General features: G+C 52.0%; 1 protein-coding gene across 11 annotated transcripts in view; it reads right to left on the reverse strand.

Moving 5' to 3' along the window:
- Positions 1–23,900, reverse strand: part of ADCY10 (adenylate cyclase 10) — an 86,257-nt gene that overhangs the window by 20,204 nt on the left and 42,153 nt on the right. For all 11 annotated transcript variants that reach the window (XM_039485118.1, XM_039485117.1, XM_039485119.1 and 8 more), the window contains 7 exons: positions 16,578–16,714; positions 14,653–14,778; positions 9,256–9,537; positions 7,620–7,976; positions 4,921–5,001; positions 2,566–2,628; positions 304–355 (listed from right to left, as the gene is read on the reverse strand). In XM_039485118.1, coding sequence (XP_039341052.1) covers positions 304–355; positions 2,566–2,628; positions 4,921–5,001; positions 7,620–7,976; positions 9,256–9,537; positions 14,653–14,778; positions 16,578–16,714 — 1,098 coding nt within the window. The remainder of the gene's footprint in view (positions 1–303; positions 356–2,565; positions 2,629–4,920; positions 5,002–7,619; positions 7,977–9,255; positions 9,538–14,652; positions 14,779–16,577; positions 16,715–23,900) is intronic.

The following is a 23,900-nucleotide window of genomic DNA, read 5'->3' on the forward strand; positions in this document are numbered from 1 at the left end:
AATTCTACTGCAAGAATGTTTAGCTATGAGCCACAGGGGGATGGGGGGGGACAGTGAGTGGGAATTAAGGGCATTTCCCAGAGACAGTGTAAATTATGGGGCCCTGACAGTAGGCATGTTCCATTCTAAGAGTCCCTCACAACCTCCAAATTCCCAGTCCTTGGGGGTATCTTGCCCCCCATCAGGTAATGTCTTCCCCCACAGGTAGCAGCCAAACCCATATATTCCACTCACAACCTCTGGAGCCCCTAGGAATCTATTTCTTTGTAAGTGGTCTGGTGAATGAAGACCTTGTTCCCGTACTTAAGATTTTCCTCTGGCAACATCTTGTGTTTCTTTAGTGCCTTTACAGTCTCTGGAAAGAAAATCAACCACTGGGTTCAATGCAACATCATATGTCCTGGAATAAAAGCCACTTTTTACCATTCTGTAGCACTAAGATAACGAGATGAAATTCCATAACATAGGGAATGTCTTCACTGCAGACTTAGCGTGTCACATAGCAGGCCGAGAAACTCCAGAGGCCACAGTTAATGGGAAGAATCCCACCCACCCAGAAATCCTCCAAATGTTGACAGCTTAAAGAGGAGAAACACCCACTACTCCCAAAAATGTTCTTTATGGTCCAGATCTTCAGCTGGTGTAAATCAGCATAGCTCCATTGATGTCAGCACAGCTACACCCACTTACACCAGTATATGATCTAACCCAGTGGTTTTCAACCTATTTACCATTGTGGACTGCATATGTGGCCCACGATGTGTTATGTGGGCCACATCCAATACTACCTCTACGGCCCTGAGGATGTCACATGGGCCACAGCTCTGTGCTGATTGGGCCACAAGCGGCCCGTGGGCCGCAGGTTGAGAACCACTGGGTGGAGTTTTTTGCCCAAACCTGTTAGTCCATAATGCACTTCATCAAACTGTTAAAGGTTCTTTTCAGCGCAGCATTTTAGACTTTGGCTACACTAGCACTTTTGTTGGTCGGAGGGGTGGGGTGAAAAAACACACCCCGACTGACCAGGGCCGGCTCTAGGTTTTTTGCCGCCCCAAGCAAAAAATTGTTTGGCTGCCCCTCACCCCAGCCCTGGGCTCCCCCCCACCCACCAGTGCCCCTCCCGCCACCCCAGCACTGGGCTCTCTCTTCCCCCACCCCACCCAGACCCCCTGCCACTCCAGCACTGGGCTCCCCACCCCCAAACATGGGATCCGCTACCAGCACATGGTGGCCGAGCCCTGGCCCAGCCGCGACTCTGTCCCCATGTGGGTGGAGCTGCTGGGCGGCACGGAGCGGGAGTACTTCCAGGTGGCAGTGCGGCTGCGGGGCGGCACAGAGAACACGGCCCCCTCCCTGGGCTTTGCTGCGCTGCTGGTGGCCGAGGTGGATCAGTTCGTGCTCACCGCCCTCACCCCCGACATGCTGGCAGCCGAGGACCTGGAAAGGCCCCCGGACCTGCTGCTCTTCAGCCTCACTGTGCCCTGGCCCAGCCCCGGCAGGCGGAAAGGTGAGGATCTCCGGCTGCATGGCTACCTGCTCAGCACCGACTAGCCCAGCCGGCCGCTCACCTCCTCACACACTCCGGGAGCCCCTCTTGTCGCCACAGCCCAGGCTCGGCTCCAGGGGACCCCACTTCCCTCCCTCCCCGGCTCCTCACACACTCCTGTGGAGGCGGCGAGAGGGGCTCCCAGAGTGTGAGAGTAGCCGGGGAGGGAGGGAAGTAGGGCCCGGGATGCAGAGAGGGAGGAGGGGTCCTGCTGCCGCTCTGAGTCTCCCCAGGGCGGCGCAGCGTGGCATTTCCCCACCCGAGTGGGCTGTGCAGGGTGCCGCCGGGCCTGGACAGGGGGCGCAGATCCCGGCTCGCACGCTGACAGGGCGAGTGGCTTTTTGCCACTCCAAGCAAAAAAAAAGAAAGGGGTGTGTGTGTGTGAAGTGCCGCCCCGTAGAAAGTGCCGCCCCAAGCACATGCTTGGAGGGCTGGTGCCCAGAGCCGGCCCTGCGACTGACATAAGTTTCACCAACAAAAGCGCCTGTGTGGACAGGACTATGCCGGTGGGACAGCATCTCCTGCTGACATAGCTACTGCTGCTTATTGGGGGTGGTTTAATTATGCAGATGGAACAGCTCTCTCCCCCAGCATAGAGTGGCTACATAGGAGACCTTACAGCAGTGCAGCTGCAGCGGTACAGATGTGAGATGTGCCGCTGTAAGGTCCCTAGTGTAGACATAGCCTTAGTCAGTCAGAGGGAAGAGGGAGAAATTCACTTCCCTCTAGCCACTTAGTTTTTGTTTGTTGCTTTCTTTTAAACAGTATTTTTCACTCCAGAATTTTTCAGGCTAATATATGATGCTGAGGAGCCAAATTTTGCTCTGTTACAAAGACGCAACCCCCGTTAAAATCAGTGGAAGTCCTATATCTAATAAAGCTGTGATTTGAGCTAGACACGCACAGTTCTGTTTGGGTTAGAAGCTTAGATTTGGTCTTTCATTTCTCACTGCTGAACTGAGTCTAAAAAGAACCCATGGGTGGTCTGTTACATTCCAGGAAGATACGCTTGAATTTACCTGTCTCAAAGTCTTCTGGAAGTAATAACTCTAACTTCTTGGAGAAAGTAGAAGTAGTGATGTCTGAAATTCAGAGAACAAGGGAGAAGGCATATCTAAGGGTGCTTGCTGCACACCTCCTTTGTTCAAGACAAATGGTTCTTGTACATGCTGCCTACATAGAGAAGAATCTTTACTGGCATTGGGGATCATGAAAATTTCAGGAGATGGTTGTCTGGACACAGAGATCCTAGTCAAGGGTGCACCTGCTCAACATGAAAAAGAATTGAATAAAGTTCCTCTGAAAAGCCACTGTAGAGTGATCACCTGCCTTTGCTTATTGGAAAGAGAGTGTTATGAGCTTTCATCACAACCCCAGTCTGCAGCTGAGAAAGAGAGTGCTGCCTCTATGAAAGTGGCTACCATCCCAATAGACGTGCCATTGGACATTAGCCATTTTCTGTTGTACATGACGACTTGAACGCTCCCTTCATTTCTTTCTGCAAAAGGACCACAACCAGCATAGTATGACTGTCTTTTGTATGGCATGTTAAACTCAGGTACTGACCATTATGGTCATGAAAGATTTCATAGCACTTTTCTCAAAAGTTAGAGATGGCAACCGTGATGCCCTGACCTAATTTCTTTGTGGAAATGTACATTCAGCTCCATAAACACTTTTTGGAGTGTAATTTGAAATAGTCATTCCTTCCCTCCTACTCCTTAAAACACCGTGTTGGGTAATGATGCTGACACAGTAGTTGCAGTAGTCTACCTCAGAGATGGCTGCATTTCTTGGTGGGTGAGTAATCCATGTTTAAATAAACTGTAAAACATGATGCCATTGAAAGACACCATATAAATACTGTAGGAAGTTTTACTGTCTTTTCAGTGCCCTGTTTGCCCCTGTTTTATTACCACAATAAGCGTAATGCTCCTACTCCATTTGTTACATTCTTAGACCTGGTGCAATGAACAGCTCAGTGGTGTAGGGGAGAATATATAGAGAGAGAGGTTTAATTATTTTCACAAACCACCACCACACATGGTACCTCTAATCCACCTAACTCCTCTTTTCATTAAGAACTAAATGTACAGTTCTTTTGCAGAGTCTGTGCAAAGCTGTACCTACATTAACATACTAGGTCAAATTCACTGTAGTCCAACTCCACTGAAGTAGGCTTACTCTTCTCTTAAATTATTTTGCAATAGGTTTGTTCCATATTGCACATATTTTCCTACTCATCCTGTGAGCAGCAGCATTCTCTACAGAGAGCCAATGTTTCAACATTCAGGCTGCCCGAACTGAAGCAGGCGGAAAGGAATGACCTGAACTGGAACTTGATCAGAAGTTGAACACCTGGGCTTGGATCCTTCCTCTTGCCTCACTTGCCATAGGATCTTACAGAGCTCAATTTTACATTTCATCTGAACAATGGGAAGTCTCCAGCCAGGCAGCACTCCCTAGCACGGTGGCAGGGCACTGGTTCAGTACTGACTCAGGGGACTAGGCCTCAAAGGTTTTTAGGCACGGAGCTTCCATTTAAATCAATGGGAGTTAGATGCCTAAATACCTTTGAGGGGCTGGGCCATAGTCAATTGCTCCTTGTGATGGAGCTTTCTCCCCATCACTTGCAAGGCAAGGGAAAGAACCCCAATTAGCATACTCTACACTTGGGAGTGATTAACTAATTGCCTCCTGGCCAGAGGAAGCAGAGCAAGGCATTTTAAGTAGACTGAGGGTGCTCAGGCGGGAACAGACTACAGTGGACAGCGGTTTCTGATAAACCCACTGCTAGGGCTTTGTTCTAACAGACAGGAAACACCAGAGGAAGAACACTACAGGAGTGGGTTAGGCCCCTGCAGGAGAAGCCCTGAGGCAAGGTCAGCAAGGGAACTACAGTGGACCCTGAGGCTGCAGAAGAGAGATATTAGTTTGAAGATCTGATTGGACTTTCATTTGGACGACTTCATGTTATCCCCAAAATGGATTTAAATTTCCATGTGCCTTGGCCAGATGGCCATGCCACAGCACACCCAGAGGGGTGAAGAGGAAGCCTGAGAAAGGCCATTGAAGGGCAGGGAGTGAGCCCAGTAGGTGAGGCCAGAGACAAGGACTCTGTGCAAGGCAGCATGAGGGGTGCCCACTAGGTGAGGATGTGCTACTAGTACTACACTGCCCCTGAATCTTTCTCCATTCTTCATACCAATACTTTACCTGCCTGTTTCATTTTCTTTTTTGTGCTCTGTCTCAGACCCTCACTCACTTCCCTTTTCACCCCTCTTTCTCTCTGCAACTCCCTGGGTTTTAGTGTGGTGGTCTCACCTCACTCCCTCCAGGTTACTGTGAGTTCTGTATCTGATGGGATGTTTTACCTTCACTTGTCCTCTGGACATTTTCAAGGGAGCATGTGCTGGTTAGGGAAGCTTCGGCTGTCACAGCTTTTCTCTCCATCCCTGCCAAATAAGAGAGAGAAACACATGTTAATAATGAGCTGTAGAACAACTTCTCATCGCTATCCTCATGGCAGTGGCCAGCGGAAGCCAATGAGCCTTGTACTAGGTGCTATACTGACACAGACTACAAAGATGGTCCCTCTCCAAAAGCTCTTAAAATCTAAACATTTAAAAGACAAAACTAAAGGCTAAGTTCTTACTGGCCATGAAAAACGCGTCACAGACCGTGAAATACCTTCTTCCCCATGAATCTGGTCTTCTGTTTAGTATAAGGTAAAAGTACACCAATTTTACAGGGGAGACCAACATTTCTCAAACTAGGGGTCCCAACCCAAAAGAGGGTTGGGAGAGGGGGTGTCATAGTATTACCATCCTTACTTCTGCCCTGCCTTCAAAGTTGAGTGGTCAAAGAACAGCAGCTGCTGGCCAGGTACCCAGCTCTGAAGACATCACCCCATCAGCAGCAGTGCAGAAGTAAGGGTGGCAATACCACAACCCCCTACAATAACCTTGTGATTCCTCCACTCCCCCTTTTGGGTCAGGACCCTTGCAGATACAACACCATGAAATTTCAGATTTAAATATCTGAAATCATGAAATTTATGATTTTTAAAATCCCATGACCATGAAATTGACCAAAATGGACCGTGAATTTGGTAGGGCCCTACCCATGGGGGTTACACCACCAGTGCCCGCTGTGCTCTGTGGAACAACTATTATTTGCATTGCCAGTGTCCAGGAGACCCAGTCACAGATCAGGACCCCACTGTGCTAGGGGCTGTACAAGCACAGAACAAAAGGTCCCTGCCTCAAAGAGCTTGCAGGGACCAAATTCTGCAGCAGAACGCCTAAATTCCACCAACAGGGTGAATTCCTTGGAAAATTCTATGGCTGCTCAAACAGTCCACAGGGTCCTGATTGAGATGAATGGGACAGATCACACCTCTCTCAGCCATTTTTCCTCAAAGCCATTGTTTCAGGCTCTCTGCAGGCTCAGGTAGGTGACACTGCATCTGTTTCCATTTTCTCCATCATCATAAAGCCTATAAACATATCTGTTCCAACAGGAAAATTCAAATTATAAAGAACATTTCTGGGGCAAGGATTCAGTTCTCCAGCAAACCGCACAGCCATGGAATTGTGGACTACCCTAGGCCCTGTGTCTAGGTGTAGCTGAAGACAGAATTTGGGCCAGCCCAGGTTCCGCCTTCACATATTACCAGCCCAGCTAACATAGCCTCCTTCCCTGCACACAGTCCTTCCACTCCACACCTCTGCCTGGTTCTCACTACTCCTTCACAGCACCACGCTGCCCCCACCATAGTCCTTGACTTTCCCCTACCCTTCAGCTCCTGACACCAGACCTAAAAGATGAGCAGAAATGTGAGGGGGCATGGAAAGGTTACAGCATATGTGGGGCTTGAGGGGTAGAGATTGGGGATATAGGAAAAAATAAGGGAATTGAGAGAGCCTGAAAAGGGGGCCAGGATGCCTCTCCAGATTTCCCCTAGGGTGGGAGAGGATACAGAGCAAACAGGGCTACTGGAGGTGAAGGAGACGGGAGAAAGGGACTTAGCAAAGGTGTCTGGTGCATCCAACCAGCTGAGAGCAGAAGATGCCCAGAGGCACACTTAGTCACACCCACTAGGTCCCATGTCTCAGAGAACGCAGAGGCTAAATACACACTGTGCAGTATTGGGATGCAGAGCTGCGTTGAGGACTGTGCAGTCAGTCCATTGCCTGCATAGCCCTAGTCTCTGCAGCAGCAAGCAAAGCCCTCCCTGTAAGATTCTGCGCCCTCCCAGCAGCACGGTCCCTTAGGGTATAGCTACACTTACGGTTTGCAGTGCTGGTCATGCAGCTGTGTAGGAACAGCGCTGGTGTGTGGCCACATTTGCAGCACTGCTGGGAGTGATGCATTATGGGCAGCTATCCCAGCATTCAAGTGGCCGCAACGTGCTTTTCAAAAGAGGGGGGTGGAGTGGGGTCTAGTGTGACAGGGAGCGGGGGGAGAGTGGATTTTTGGAGCCAACACTGTGTGTTTAGCTTCCTGACTTGAAAAATCAGAACATGTTTCCAACCCCTTAGTCTTAACTCTTAATTGCAAACAGCCTGCAGCCAACACGACTCCCCGCTGTTTCATTCCCTCCCTGCCTGCCTCTCATTTGATTGTTTACAGCCAGGTACAGATGATCACAGCAAACAGGAGCTCTGTTTGTTTTTTAGATAAGCGGCAACTGCAACGGCAACGGAGCTCCACACGGAGCTCGTTCACAACAAAACAAAGAGAGGCTGCATAACAAAACAGAGAGAGTAATTTATAAAAGCATTCTGGGATACACCTTATACCCTGGAGGCCAATCACAGCGCTGGTGTGTGGCCACACTTGATGACCAGCGCTGCAGCACCAGCGCTGGAATCCTTATTCCCCATGCTGAGTGAGGTGTACGGCCAGCGCTGCAGCCAGGGAGTTGCAGCGCTGGAAGTGCCCTGCAGGTGTGGCCACTTACTAATTGCAGCACTGGTGGAGGCTTTCCAGCGCTGCAAATCGCCAGTGTAGCCATACCCTTAGGGAGCCCAGCCTGGGGAGTGCTGTGGAAACAAGGGTTTCCATTTACCTTCAAATGAGGGTGCCTGAAGCCTTTTCAGGGTTGTGTAAATGATCAGTGAGGCTGCTTCGCTGAATGGGTATTCCTTGTGCTGCTCAGAACTGTTTTCCTGAGGCTCAATGCTCTCCAGCATCTTTTCCACAGTGTGGCGGTGAAATGAAATGAAGTCCCCTTCTCCACAGCGTCTGCATTTGTGAGCCTGCCCTTCTAGATAGCTCACACACTTGAGATGTAAGGCTTTCTTCTGGCTCTTCAGCCAGACCTCATAGGCTGCTTCCTGCAGCAGTGGCATGCAGAACGCCATGACACCGCATTGCATCACCAGCTGCTCTTGCTTGATTCGGTTACAAACAGAAGAGTGGATATCTGAAAGATAACATGGGTTTATCCATCCCCTCTCAGCTAAGACAGCATTTGAGCACACAAGGCTCTGTTTCTGCTGCAGCCACTGATGGAACTGTCCACACTGAAGGTGTAACACGGCCCTGGGGGGTGGGTCATCGGTGGTAGGGATCAAACCTAGGACCACCAGATCTGAAAGCATGAGACATTACTGCCTGAGCTAAAAAATGCAATCCTTAGCCATGGATGTAGCAGGCTTCTCAACCTCCAGATTTGGGCCAAAGTGCCACACTGTATGAATTATCACCACTTGGCTATATACCAGCGGATGATAAAATAACCTCATCCACTTTAATTCACACCTGTTGCTATTGTTGGTGCCAGATTTGCATCGAAATAACAAAAGATGTGTGGTGATTTCTGTGCCAATCTGTGTGTAGACAAGCCCTTAGACATCATAGGGAGAGTTTGGTGGAATCTAGGTGAGGTAGGAGAAGAATAGAACAAAATAAAAAATGCAGGTAAGACATATTAGCTCATACCAGCCCATTTTGGCCTCTATTCATCCTCACAGTATGGTAGGGGGGTTTGAATGACTATAATTTAGTGCTTTAATGTATATGCTGCCACATCATGGTTATTATTGTTTGTATTAAAGTAATTCAACAGAGATCTCAACTGAACTGAAGGTTACATTATCCTGGGCACTGCATAAACACATAATAAAAGAAAACCCCTGCCCCAATGAGTTTATAATCTACATACCAGTCAGACAAAGTGAGGGACAGGAAACTAAAACACAGAGAGGTGAAGTGACTTGCAGGTCTGTGGCAGAGCCAGAAGTAGAGCTTAAGTTTCCTGTGTGTGTCAGGTCAGTTTCCTATCTCCTGGACCCAACTGTCTGTCTCTACGTACCGCAGGAGTGACTTCAATGCATTTACAATAGCATTCCTAATGCTGTAACAGCTGAGTTTTTTGTATAGAATTTTCCTTTATTTTTTTAAAGAAAAAAGGCATTGACGATTACCCTGAAACAGATGCTTCTCAGGAGTTTATTTCAAAGTGTGATGCAAGATTCCTTTGTGTAGGCTGTGACTGTCAGTAGATACATTTAAGATGCAAGAAAGTACTAAAAACTACAGGCAAAAAAAAATCTAATGATCTGTATATTACTAGAGACAGACCCTGCACTTTATGCATGTTAACAAGAAGGATTCACACAAAGATCACCAAGAACACAGACAGGAAGCAGTGGGATTTCAGCACACTCTGATGCCTGCAGTCCCTGGCCAGCTCCACGTACCTGACTCTTGTCCAATTGATCTCACCGTCCCGGGGCAAACAAGTAACTCCGCGGAGGGCATATCCTGTGATTGTGCATTCTGGGAGTCCTTTCTTTTATTAAAACACTTGAAGATGTGGGAATCCACCAGGGCTGCAAGCGTCTGGTTCATCTTCCTCTTGGTCCATTCGGGAAGGATGTGGAGCAGCAGCTCAGTTGTGAAAGTCAGCCCAATGATAGCTGCACACTTCACTACCATCTGCTCCGAAGGGCTCATGTTGTCTAACTCAGCCAGTGCAATGCCTACCGAAAACAAGTCATCTAGTAAATCATCACTTCTCCATGCTGGGTGCTCCTGAGAGACCAAGACAGTAAGATTACAGTGTTTAGCTTTAGCGTTGGGAGTGAGAGGAGGATGGATGTCCTCTCTGGATCCTGTTCTTTTTACCCTACAAATGAACTGACCTGAGGAAGCCAACACGTCAATTATCTCTTCTGAAAGCTGCCTTCACCAGCAACTACTGATAATGGGCAGTCACAGGGAATTCACCCACTGGATTTTTGTACTAACCATGAGTTGATCCAGAATCCACCATAACTGCACAGTAGCTTGATTTGGCTGTAGAATTTATTAGGAGGGCTGTGTTTATATTAATTCTTAATAGTTTGTCATTTAAATGAGACTTAAAGCGGCTTCCCAGAACAGCATCTGGACTCTGCTGCCCCGAGCTAAAGTGCCGACCACTGAACTAGAGGCCTGGCATGACTCCAAGAGCAGACGAGCGTATTCAGGGATTAGACTGGGGCAAAAAGAGGGGAGAACCTTTTACAGTGCAAATGCCAGAAGAATGCCTGTTAAGCAGACTGTAGTGAGACTGAGTGGCCTCCCTCAAAGCTGGAGAGGGAGGGACCACTATACTCCCCATAGTGGGCGGGGCTAAATCTGCCACTCCCCCCTCACCAGAAGTCCTGGGGTGGGACAGAAAGTATAAAGGAGAACCCCAGAGCTCATTTGGGGCTGGAACATCGGAGGGAGCAGCAGATGTCTGTTCTAGGGAGCTGGAATCTCAATATGATCCCAGACTAGCAGGGCTGTCCTTAGGCATACACTATGTAGGGCCATAGGCGGCAGGTTTGTATAATTTTTGGTGGGGCCCAAAATGGTGGTGCCCCCCCACTCCTGCCCTGTAAGCCGATATAAAATGAAGCTACAACGCGTCAGTACCACAAGATTACAAGGTTGGAGAAGGGGTAGGGGGTTCCAGGGGCCAGTCAAGGGACACGGAGCCGGGGGGGTTGGATGGGGCAGAGGTTCGGAGGGGCAGTCGGGACAGGCAGCAGTTGGATAGGCATGGGAGTCCAGGGGGTTTATCAGGGGACAGGTAGGGGGTGGGGTCCTGGGGGAAGTTGGGTGGGGTCTCAGGAGGGGGCAGTGGGGGACAAGGAGAAGGGAGGCTTAGATAGGGGCTGAGGTCCTAAGGGGCAGTTAGGGGCAGGGGTCTCGGGAGGGGGGAATCGGGGGCCCAGGCCCAGTGGTGCTGAGATAGGGGGTGGGGGTCCGGGGGGGCAGTGGGGGCCGGGGTCTGGGGAGGGGGCAATCAGCGGCCAGGGGCTGGGATTCAAAGGGTTCTGAGCTGCTGGCAGCCGCGGGGAGCCCTGAGCCCTTTAAATCCCAGCCGCCTCGGCTGGGATTCAAAGGGCTCTGGGCTCTCTGCCCCTGCGGGCAGCCCAGAACCCTCCGATTCCCAGCCGCGGCTGAGATTTAAAGGGCTCTGGGCTCCCCGCGGTTGCAGGCAGCCCAGAGCCCTCTGATTCCCGGCCGCGGCTGGGATTTAAAAGGCTCTGGGCTCCCCGCTGCTGCCGGCAGCCCTGAGCCCTTTGATTCCCAGCCGCGGCTGAGATTTAAAGGGCTCTGGGCTCCCCGCGGTTGCAGGCAGCCCAGAGCCCTCTGATTCCCGGCCGCGGCTGGGATTTAAAGGGCTCTGGGCTCCCCGCGGTTCCAGGCAGCCCAGAGCCCTCTGATTCCCGTCCGCGGCTGGGATTTAAAGGGCTCTGGGCTCCCCGCCGCAGCGGGCAGCCCAGAGCCCTCTGATTCCCGGCCTTGGCTGGGATTTAAAGGGCTCTGGGCTCCCCGCCGCAGCGGGCAGCCCAGAGCCCTCTGATTCCCGGCCTTGGCTGGGATTTAAAAGGCTCTGGGCTCCCCACAGCAGCGGGCAACCCAGAGCCCTCTGACTCCCGGCGGCGGCTGAGATTTAAAGGGGCAAAACCTAGCTCCAAATATTGGTGGAGCAGAGCCCCTGATTGTGAATATTCCTGGGGCTTTAGCTCCACAAGCCCATATAAGTTGGCGCCCATGTGTAGGGCACCTGAAAATCTGGGGCACCACTGAGTCTTAGTGTCCCCCTCCTGTCTTTTCCTATCCCTGTTCTGACCCTTCCTGCAGGCTCCCACAGCTGGCTGCTGCAGCCTGGTGACTCTTACTCCGGAGGGGATCTAGTAACTTAAAAGTGAAAAAGTCTTTCAGCCTGCCAGACCTATTAGCAGGGCTGGTGCAAGGATGTTTTGCGCCCTAGGCGAAACTTCCACCTTGCGCCCTCCCCTGTCCCCGAGCCCCCACCCTGAGGTGCCCCCCCATGGCAGTTCCCCCCCCTACACCCTGAGGTGCCCCCTGCAGCAGCTCCCACCCCACATCCTCCGCCCTGAAGCACCCCCGCCCCAGCTCACCCCTGCTCCGCCTCCACCCCGAGCACGCCGTCGCTGCTTCACTTCTCCCGTCTCCCAAGTTTGTGGTGCCTAAACTGATTGGCGCCACAAGCCTGGGAGGCGGGAGAAGTGAAGCAGCTCACCCCTGCTCCACCTCCTCCCCGAGCACGCTGTCGCTGCTTCACTTCTCCCGCCTCCCAGGCTTGCGGCACCAATCAGCTTAGGCGCCGCAAGCCTGGGAGGTGGGAGAAGCGAAGCAGCCACGGCGTGTTCAGGGAGGAGGCGGGGCGGGTGTGAGCTGGGGCAGGGAGTTCCCCTGTGTGCCGCCCCCCCTCTTACTTGCTGCAGGCAGTCCTTCCCGCGCCCCCCTGCCCCAGCTCCCTCCGCCTAAATGCCGGCGGCGACCGGGGCGGCCGAAGATCCGGCTTCCGCGGTCACTGCCAAAGAAAATGCTGCCCCCCAAATCCTAGCGCCCTAGGCAACCGCCTAGGTCGCCTAAATGGTTGCACCGGCCCTGCCTATTAGCACAACATTGAAACTGTTAAAGAGCCATTCACGTGGTAATGAAACCATTTAACAGGCATTTACCAACCCCTAGGTATATATTGTCTGTTTCTGAATTTGCTGACAAAAACAGTTGTGCATTTCTGTAATATTTACTCAGAACACGTTAGTCTACAGGACCTTAGTTTAAAATTTGCTTTAAAAATATTTCATTAGTGAGTTGGTGAAGATTATAAAATCACATCTCTAAAAAATCCTTGCATAGATTTTTAGATACACAATCATCTTTAGCCTTAAATGCTTGGATCTTCAGACATATAGTTTTTTAAATAAATCCTTCAAAAGACCACCCTTATCTAAAATACACATTTTAATTTTAATTACTATAGTAAAAAAAACTTGCTTCCAAAGTCTTCCTGTCCTTTCTGTCCATCCCTTTCTCCCTTCATATGCCCCCACACCCACAGTTGAAGAGAGCCCTTAAAGGAACACCCCTTTCCTTCCAGATAGCTGGACAAAGAGTTTCCCTTTCTTTACTTCTGACTACATGATGAACTAGTTTTAAGAGAACCCTCCAGCAAAATCAATACTTAGTAAGATATAACATCCTTTGTTATGCCTAAAATCTTTGGAAACATATATTTTAAAGTTGGTGAAATTTCATAAACATGTCTGTTGTTAGGGAGATCACACAAAGTAAATTAGTTTTCCCTTTTTCTAAAAGCAATGAACATTGTTATGAACACACTAAACTGCTGTGACTGATTAATTTAAAACAATGTTTTTGTTTCAGTGAGTTAAATATGTAGTAATCTGAAATGATTACTTTATGAAGGTTTAGAAGTATATTTAAAATATAAAATCAGCTTAGAAATACTGATTAAGAAAATGTAAATCAGAGAAGAGCTGCATCATGTATTCCATAATATTTAATGTTGTATTCAGCAAGACAGCTGACTCGCCCTTACTACAAAGTTTTTGCAAATAAATCTCTGACAAACTTCAAGGCATATCAAAAAACCTGTCACTGACATTTTTCATTCCCAAGTTTAGTGCTTTTAATTAGGTACATTCTGCATGTCCACTCTGCACCATCTGGCATGCAGTGGAAAACATGCCCCATTTTCTTTAGAACGAAATTGCAGAAGAGTGTTTTTTTCAAATGTCATTTGCTTCATTTGGGTTCAGGGATTTGGCTGGAAGGGGGTGAGCAGGATGGGGGAGGGAAGAGGGGAGACAGTGGGGAGAGGGCGGGACCTGGACGGAGTGGGGCAGGGCCTCGGGCAGAGCAGGGGTGGAGTATGGGTGGGGCCACAGGCAGGAGAGGCTGGGAAGCTAGCCTTCCCAAGGGACAGCTTCACCCACGGCCCATGACAGCAGGTAAGAGGGGGTTGGCTCCTGCACACCCAGCGTGCACTGCAGTCTCCTTAGGCAGGGGCTGTATTCACAGAGCCGAATGTGCCGGTGCCACGCATTCTGTGTGAGGGAGAGGGTTCAGGGGTCTCTGCAGGGAACTGTGACTCTCTGCCGCCGTGAGGCAGGCCAGGTGGGTCGGTATCTTTTGCTGCCTCCTTTCCCTCCCCCCCATTGGGCATAGGGGCACCAGTTTAATAATACTGCCTAGGGCCCCTTAACTCCCAAGGATGGCCCTGCAGACTAGGCCCTAAGTGGAGCTGCGCCCTGCAGTCAGGGGAGACAGATGAGAATCCCCAAGGATTCCCCACCACTGTTAGGACCCTGGGCTGGAACCTGGTGGAGTAGGGTGGGCCTGGGTCTCCCTATCCACTGCTGCCAACCCCATCTCTGGGGTGGCAGTCTACCCACCTTAGACCGGATGGTCTGCACTTGCCTGCTTTTGCTCTGTCCCAGCCAGGAGGTTGTGGGCCATAGACTGCCTGTGCTTTATCCTCCCCATCTTCCTCCCCAAGGGCCAGAACTTTGCCATAGACTATTGATTACTACCTGCCTGTAGTGAGGCGGAGTGGCCTCCATCCCCACTTGAGAGTAATGAACCACTACACATACTTCTTGCCTAATTGGAAGGTCTGGCCTATTCTGCAGAGCTCAGACTCATGCATCTCTGCTTTGCTCCAAAGTTCAGACCTGCGCTGTCTGCTGCATTCAAGCTCCCAGGCCCTCTTTAACTGCTGCCCTTAAGGAACAGAAACATTGTGTCCCCACTGGCTGGAGACATCAGGATTAGACCCTCACCTTTTAAGGTAGGGGGCAGCATAATATTTTGCAACTTAACATTCTGGCGAATGGTGCAAATGTACAAGACATTGTCTGAACTGGAAAGCGATTCCGTTTTGGAGGGGATGGCCTTGATGGCATTGGCTGCACGGAGAGAAAGAGGAGAAAAAACAATTACAAGAACTCACATTTTAATTTGTTTGCTTTTTAAATATAACCAAAGCAAAAGAATACTTCACAAGATCTAATGGGAACAGCCATTATAGCCATTTTGGTGTGAGAGTAAACTCTATCACCCAGAATGCAAAACGGTTCCGTTGCATTTCTACTTAATTGCAACATTCCAAGGCCGGCTCTTCTGGGGGCCAAAGCTTTCGTGTTTGATCCCTGCCCAAAGGGATCTCCTAGATTTCTCAGACTAAATCAGATCAATGGCCCATCCAGGCCAGTATCCCAGCCCCATCAGCTGCTTAGTAGGAAACCGTAACTCTTCTTCCCTTATGGAAATTTGGCACTAATATGTGGGGAAGTACCAGCCTAATCCCAGGAAGTAAATGGCTGGTTTATGGCCTGCAGGAGCTGGGCTGCTATTTTTCTCTTACCCCTTATTTATTTAGGAAGTTTTAAAAGACTTACAGAATCATTGCCATTGAATTATCATCATTTTGGTTTTGATGTTTACAACAGCTTTTATTTAAAGAAACATACAGCAATATATCATCAAATCTCTCTGTTTTTAACAGGATGTTACCTTTGCACTATGCAAGACATTTTGTTTCTAGTGATTGTATTATTCTGATTACCCATTTATCAAGCCAGGCATGTCCATCAAATGTTATTAATCAAAAACATGGACAGATGTGCTGGGTTTGGTTTGGTTTTCAGGCAAATGTATTTTGTCTGAATATTGAACAACATATCTAAGAATCTATCCCCTACATTTCTCATATCTTAGCTAGTATAACTGCAAGTGATACCATTCCCATAAATATCAAAATCTTTTGGTTGGAAGATATTTGCCACCATAATATCTTGTATCAATTAGTCCACAGATTAACTGTGTGCTGAGTAGGAAAGTGTTTCCTTTAATGTTTTAAATATGTTGCTTTTTCATTTCACTGGGTGGCAGCATATTCTATTATGGGAAACTATAACTATTCACTATTAGAGGGGTAGCACATAGCGAAAATCTTTTAAGGTTGCTAACAAATTGCATTATAACCTTCTTTTTCAGTGACTTATAACTTTGTTAGGCATTAAGCTTTGGGACTGAAATTTTACATGCTTGGTCTCTGCCTCAGATTTGTTTTTTTGAAAAGTTAAGACTTAAAATAGTTCAGAAGTTTTGTCAATGTTAAAAAAAATGCATATTTTCCACCAGCCCTCTTTTTGAGCAGCTTCAGTGTCCCAAAGATTTGGAGCAGCAATAGACATTTGTCAGGGACAAATAGCATCCAAAAGTTCTAACTCAGTCCCATGCTTTAACCACTCAACCTCACTCCCCTCCTGGAGACAGGAATGGAACCCTGCAACCCAGCATTCTACTGCTGCCTAGCCAAGTGTTGCTCAATGTACATCACTTACCCTCTGCCGCCTCCCCTGACCCCAGTCTCTCCTCCTTTCCTAGCTTGTGCAGCTTCTCTTTCCATTCCCCTCAGCACATCTCCTCTTTGTCCCTTGCACCCTCCTTCCTTCCCTGAATTCCAGCAACCAGTGCCAGGCCAACAAACATTCCCAGAAAGATGAGAACTGCCTGGGAGGGTGAGTCACTATACAGTATACAGTGGGCTATGGCATTTAAGAACATAAGAACGACCATGCTGGGTCAGACCAAAGGTCCATCTAGCCAGTAGCCAGTCTTGCAACAGTGGCCAATGCCAGGTGCTTCAGAGGGAATGAACAGACCAGGTAACCAAGTGATGAGTTAATGACAAGTAGCTTACTGAAAAGGCCCTCCCACTCATCATCTACTTCTTCCTCCTCCTCCCACAGACGGAAGATGAGCATGTTGTTTAAATGGAGGTTCCGCAGCAACTCCTCGCAGTAAAATGGGATTCCATGGCTTCTCTGTATCAAGAACCTAAAGAGAGGCAAAACTATCACTGACCATTAAAATAAGGGACTGTTATTCTCCTTAGACAATGTTGGGGATGGTAGCTACGTAGACACCATGGTGACAGGTGCCTTAACAACATCTAAGGTTGCAGTTGAAATGGATGAGGCTGCATCAAGTGTCCTGTATGCCTCCTACATGGTAGATTGCAGGGCTATACTGAAGATACAGAGTGTGTCGTGGGGTGAATGAGCAGCAGGGCAGGGGGTCAGGCTCTTAGGAAAGCATCTCAATATTCAAATGACAGTCAGGTGTAAATCAGCACTTAACGTAGCTATGGTCGTTTACAACAGCTGAGGATCTGGCCCCACGTTTGTTTTTAAATGTTACTAATAGCAACTAGGTTACTAAAACTGGACCCCTGTCAAGACTAAATATTCTCTGCTAACTCATCACATAGGTGAAACCATCTTCCTGCAGAGTTTCAACCCGTCACAGCCAGCCTCTTCCTTAAACACCTTCCTCCTTTCTCCCATAAAGCCCTATCAGTCGCAGGAAAAGCTCCCTGGCAAAGACCATCTAGTCCCCATCTTTTCTTTCTTCAAATCCCTCCTTAAAAGTCAACTCTGCCTTTATGCCTGCAAGATACTGCCAGTTGACATTGGCTAGGCAGATGGCAAGCCATAAGCACTGTTCATTGTGCTAAAATGTACTTAGAACCATAGAATTGCAGGGTTGGAAGGGACCTCAGCAAATCATCTAGTCCAACCCCCTACTCAAAGGGGGACAAATCCCCAGACAGATTTTTTTTTTACCCCAGTTCCCTAAATGGCCCCCTCAAGGATTGAGCTCACAACCCTGTGTTTAGCAGGCCAGTGCTCAAACCACTGAGCTATCCCTCCCCATTGTTTGATTAACTCTCACCCTCCCATTTCCTCCACCACCAACCTCTTTGGCTACCTGTTGTAACATACAGTCTTGGTGTTTTTAGGGCAGGGACACTGGAGCCCTCATCCTGACTGGCACCCTTAGGTGTTACCATAATATAAATAAATGCCAAGATTTTTCAAAAATGGGAGCCTAAAGTGAGACTCTTAAATCCATATTTGGGCACGTCAATAAATTGCCTAATTATTTCAAAAGTGCTGAGCACCCAGCAGCTCCCATTGATTTCAACCATGCAACTTTAATTGTGCATACGCACTATGATTCAATCTTTAATGAATTACTGTCCCCCTCTTCCCCATGAGACTCCTTGCTTCAGTCAATGCACACAATGGAATCTAGAATCCTATGGTTACACCAGTGTGGGGGTCACATGAGAGTCCTTGGAGTTATTTTAAGGGTCCCTTCTACAGTACTTATACAAAACCAGGAGGAGGGTAAGGAGATTTGCTTAGGCACATACAGCAGTTAGGCATCTAACTTCCGGTTGCTCTTTTGAAAATCTCTCTATTTTGTACCAGGCTTTTGGTTTGCAACATTATAAACAGGCTCGGCCAATATCTGTTGACCTGTTACTATGACATTTGCGGCCTCTCAGCCACTTGAATTGCAAAGACTCAAAATGTCAGTTAAGCTTCCTTTGGCACTGTAGCGGGCCGGTGTGGCTCCCCTCCTCCCCGGAGAGGGTTGAGCCCCGGATACAGGAAGGGGCGGGGCTCCAGCGGGGTGAGCCCGCCCCTCAGAGGGTCAGGCGCCGACCCGGAAGAATAAAAGCCGGGCTTCCCAGCTCAGTCAGCTCTCAGCCACCGGAGAGAGCAGACCTGCCTGAGGAGCTCGAACCACGGGAGCCCCGAGCGACTGCCTGAACTGGACGGAGAGCACCCTACCTCGCTCCTGGGAAGACCAGCCGGAGCTCCCCCGCGCCACCTACGACGAGGAGCCCGGGGGAGCGCCCCAGCTGTCGTGCTGTTACCCCGAGGAGCCCCCGGTTTGGCCGGACTTTCCTACAAGCCTACCAGACCTACCTCCCAGCCCGGGCGGGGACGAGCCCATGCAGTGGGACTTCCCGGGGCCAGACGCCGTGGACCAGGTAGGGCAAGAGGGGGATAGTGGAAGTGGCCCGGGGGCAGCTGACCTCAGTCAGGCTGCTGACCAGACTGAACCTATGTCAGTGTGTTGCGGTCAGGATCCCCACTGACCGCCAGCGGTGACGACCGCTGCCTAGGGCCCCGGGCCGGGACACAGTGGAGTGGGTGGGCCTGTGTCCCCCCTGCCACCCCACTCACGGGTGGCAGCCGTCCCCCTCTACCTACTGGCTCAGCCTGCCACAAGAGGCCTGAGCCCCTGTACTGTTTGCTACTGGCTCAGCCTGCCACAAGAGGCCTGAGCCCTTATACTGTTTGCTACTGGCTCAGCCTGCCACAAGAGGCCTGAGCCCCTGTACTGTTTGCTACTGGCTCAGCCTGCCACAAGAGGCCTGAGCCCTTGTACTGTTTGCTACTGGCTCAGCCTGCCACAAGAGGCCTGAGCCCTTGTACTGTTTGCTACTGGCTCAGCCTGCCACAAGAGGCCTGAGCCCTTGTACTGTTTGCTACTGGCTCAGCCTGCCACAAGAGGCCTGAGCCCGTGTACTGTTTGCTACTGGCTCAGCCTGCCACAAGAGGCCTGAGCCCCTGTACTGTTTGCTACTGGCTCAGCCTGCCACAAGAGGCCTGAGCCCCTGTACTGGTTGCTACTGGCTCAGCCTGCCACAAGAGGCCTGAGCCCCTGTACTGTTTGCTACTGGCTCAGCCTGCCACAAGAGGCCTGAGCCCCTGTACTGTTTGCTACTGGCTCAGCCTGCCACAAGAGGCCTGAGCCCCTGTACTGTTTGCTACTGGCTCAGCCTGCCACAAGAGGCCTGAGCCCTTGTACTGTTTGCTACTGGCTCAGCCTGCCACAAGAGGCCTGAGCCCTTGTACTGTTTGCTACTGGCTCAGCCTACCACAAGAGGCCTGAGCCCCTGTACTGTTTACTACGGGCAGCCTGCCACAAGAGGCCTGCCCTTATACTGGTTGTCGCCCAGCCCCTGATCCAGAGGGCCTGGGCCATTGCCAGACTGTTAGTACTGCTTATAGCTCAGCCTGACAGCCAAAGGACTGAGCCCCAACTGACTCTGTCTTCATTTACCTCGCCTTAAAGGGACAGGACAGAGCACCCCCTGTGAGACCAGCGGGCCGGTGTGGCTCCCCTCCTCCCCTCAGAGGGTTGAGCCCCGGACCCGCCTGTTACAAGTGGCACCTGACCAGGGACCTTTAGATCCCTTGCCCCTGTGAGAAGGGGCCGGTGAGAGGGCGGCGGACCGCCCCTCTGAGCCAGGAAGATGGAGACTGACCGGCTGTTCCAGCTGCTGGTGGAAAGCCAGGAGCGGCAACAGGCAGCTCAGCTCCTGCAGCAGCAGCAGCAGCATGCCGCCCAGCTGGAACAGCAGCGGCAGCGAGACGCGGCCCAGCTGCAGCAGCAGCAACAGCAACAGGTAGCTCAGCTAGAGCAGCAACAGCAGCTGGTGCAGCAGCTTGGGATCCAGCTGCAGCAGCTCCTCGGGCCCGCCCCGCCCGCTGAATGGCCCAGGGGGGGAGGGGGGGGGGGGTCGCTGGGGACCCCCCGCGCCTGACCAAGATGGGCCCAGAGGACGACCCGGAGGCCTTCTTGGTCACTGTGGCCCTCGTGGCGGGGTGGGCAAGAGACCAGTGGGCCACCTTGCTAGCCCCTATTTGACCGGGACGGCCCAAGCAGCCTACCGGGGGCTGGCGTGAAGGCTGCAGTCCTAGACGCTGGACATTAGCCCGAGACGTTTAGGCAGCGGTTCAGGCGACATACCCGGAGCCCGTCCCGGATGGTGGCCCAGACCCTGAAGGAGGCCTGCCGAGGTGGCTGCAGCCAGACGTCAGGGCGGCAGAGGAGGTCACCGAGCAGGTGGTGTTGGAGCAGTTTGTTCACACCCTGCCGGCCAAAGGCGGGCCTGGCTCCGCCACCGACCGACGACCTTAGCGGCACTCATGGAGGGTTTCCTGGCTGCTGAAGCCTCGATAGGGCCCACCTTCCGGCCACCTACCTCGGGGCCCGAACGACCCGGGATGAGAAAGGCGTCGAACATGCCCCACCCACGAGGCCCAGACCACGGGCGACCCGACAGGAAACCCCGACTCCACGCGGGAAGCAGCTCCCGGCTGACTACCCGGCCTTCACCCAGGGTACCAGAACAAGCCTTCCCGGAGTGGACGCCTGAGCTCGGTCCCTGCTTTAGATGTGGGAAAGCAGGCCATGTACAACGAGACTGTCCGAGATGGATTGCAGTTTCGGGCAGGTTTACGAGGCCCCCAAGCTGATAATCCCGGTAACGGTTGAGAACCAGACCACACAGGCCCTGATCGATTGGGTGCGGCCAGACGTTGGTCCGCCAAACTCTGGGACCACCGGCCGACCCCGCCTGACGCCGATACAATTACAGTGCATCCATGGGGATGTCCGACCTTACCAGTGCCTGGGCCCAGCTAATGGTGGGAGGCATTACCCGGCCTGGCCCCGGCCTGGCCTATCCGAGATTGGCCCTCATTTGAAGAGGTCAACGCCGGGTTGGCTGCTGAACCCGGGGACCTCCGCCTGAGGCGGGCAGACTGATGAGGAGACTGAGGAGAAGACCAAGAACGTCAGGGCCATCTCCCACAGAACCGGACTTTTGCGCGACCAACGGTCGGACCCGACACTTAGCCGAGCCTCGACCAACTTGCGGCCGTCGGCGGCTCCATAGTGGACTCTTGTCGGGCGAGTGCCCCATTGCGACGGATCGGCTCTACCGCATCGACCGAGACCGGAACCTGTGACGCAATTGCTGGTACCCGTTGTCACCGCAGGGCCGTGATGCAGTTGGCCCACGATGTGCCCGCCGCCGGGCATCTGGGGCAAGAAAAGACCCTCGCCGAATCCTGGCGCGGTTCTTTGGCCCGGTATCCATCAAGAGGTGAAGCAATATTGTACCTCCTGTCCCGAGTGTCAGCTGGCCGCACCGCCTCGGGTATCCAGGGCCCCTTAGTCCCTATGCCAGTCATCGAGACCCCTTTGAGCGGGTCGCCATGGACCTGATAGGTCCACTTCCCGGCTTCCAGTATGTCCTCGTCCTCGTGGACTACGCCTCCCGCTTCCCGAGGCGCGGAGCATCACCGCCCGGACCATTGCGGGGAACTGATGAAGATTTTTTCCGAGTAGGGTTGCCTAGGGAGATCCTAACGGACCAGGGCACTAACTTCACGTCGGCTGCTCCAACAGGTCTGCAAGCTCCTGGGGTGCAACAGCTGCAGTATACCACCCGCAGACCGACGGGTTGGTAGAGCGGTTTAACCGCACGACATGCTAAGAAAATTTCCGAGGAGTTGCGGCACTGGGACCAGTTCCTACCGCCCCTGCTGCTAGCCATCCGGGAGGTTCCGCAAGCCTCAACCAAGTTCTCCCCTTTGAACTGTTGTACGGGCGGAGGCGGACTTCTAGATTTGATGCGGAAGCGTGGGAGGAGTCGGCCTCCCCAACCCAAGGCCTCCTCCAGTATGTCCACCACCACGGGAATACCTAACTCAGGCCGGGACAGTAGCCCGGGAGAATTTGCGGGCAGCCCAGGCGAAGCAGGAGCGGAACTATAACCAGGAGGCACGAGCCCGGAGGTTCGCTCCTGGGGACCGGGTCCTGCTGCTTCTACCCTCCAGCGAGTCGAAGCTGTTGGCCCGTTGGCAGGGGCCCTATGAGGTGGTGCGGCAAGTGGGACCCGTGACATACGAAATCCGCCAACCCGACCGACGGAAGAAACTCCAGGTCTACCACATCAACCTGCTAAAGCCATGGTGTGACCGAGAGGGCCTACTGATCGACCCTTGCCCGCCTGAGCCCGAACTGGGCCCGGACACCGCCGAGACAAGGGCTGTGGAGGAACCCCGATAGGCCTCGCTCACAGCAGAGCAGCGTAAGCAGGCTACATGTCTCCTGCAGGCTTTCACAAAACTTTCACGGCCGTCCCGGGGTATACCACCCGGGCCTGTCACACGATTCTGACCGAGCCAGGGAAAACGATCAGGGAGACCACCCGGCCTTTGCCTTACCGGATGCGGCAGGAGGTAGAAGAAGAGGTCCGAACCATGTTGGCCTTGGGAGTCATCGAGCCTTCCTGCAGTGAATGGCGCAGCCCGGTGGTGCTGGTCCCCAAACCGGACGATTTTGTATAGACTTCCGCGGGTAAACGCCATTTCGCGGTTTGACGCCTATCCGATGCCCAGGGTGGACGAACTCCTGGGCGCCTGGGAAGCCCAATTTATTACCACCCTGGACCTGAGCAAAGGGTATTGGCAGATCCCACTCGGCCTTTGCTACCCCCTCAGGCCTTTATCAATTTAATCGAATGCCGTTCGGCCTCCATGGGGCCCCCGCGACCTTCCAGCGGTTGATGGACCACCTCTTGCGGCCCCACCAGGAGTATGCGGCCGCCTACTTGGATGACGTGGTAATCTACAGCCGCCACTGGGAAGATCACCTCAACCGGGTCGCCGCGGTCCTACGAACCTTGCGAGAGGCAGGGTTGACCGCCAACCCTAAGAAATGTAGGATCGCATGGCAGGAGACCACCTATCTGGGCTACACGGTGGGAGGAGGACAAATCAGACCCCTGGTAGGCAAGGTACAGGCCCTTGCGGACTGCCCCACACCCACGACGAAGCGCCAAGTGCGGCAGTTCCTGGGGCTCGGGGTATTATCGGCGGTTTATTCCGCAGTCGCCTCAATTGCCGCACCCTGACTGAGCTCCTCACGAAAAATAGCCCCGACAGGTGCGCTGGACGGCGAATGCGAGGTGGCCTTCCAGACCCTGAAGGACCGCCTTTGCCAGGAACCAGTCCTGTACAGCCCGGACTTCGACAAGCCGTTTATTCTACAGACAGACGCGTCTAAGACCGGCGTCCTGTCGCAAGAAGCAGAAGGGGACCATCCAGTGATATACCTCAGCCGGAAACTATTCCCGAACTATTCCGTGGTCGAGAAAGAAGCCCTAGCGGTGAAGTGGGCCTGTGATGCCCTCCGTTTCTTCCTCCTAGGCGCCCCTTCACCTAAATCACGGACCATGCACCCCTCCAATGGTTGATGAGGATGAAGGATAATAACCCCCGGATCATGCGATGGTACCTAGCCCTACAGCCCTATGCCTTTACCATCCGGCATCGGGCGGGCAAGGACCACGCAAATGCCGACTTCC

This window comes from Mauremys reevesii, linkage group 8 (assembly GCF_016161935.1).
Source record: "Mauremys reevesii isolate NIE-2019 linkage group 8, ASM1616193v1, whole genome shotgun sequence".
NCBI classification, from domain to species: Eukaryota; Metazoa; Chordata; order Testudines; family Geoemydidae; genus Mauremys; species Mauremys reevesii.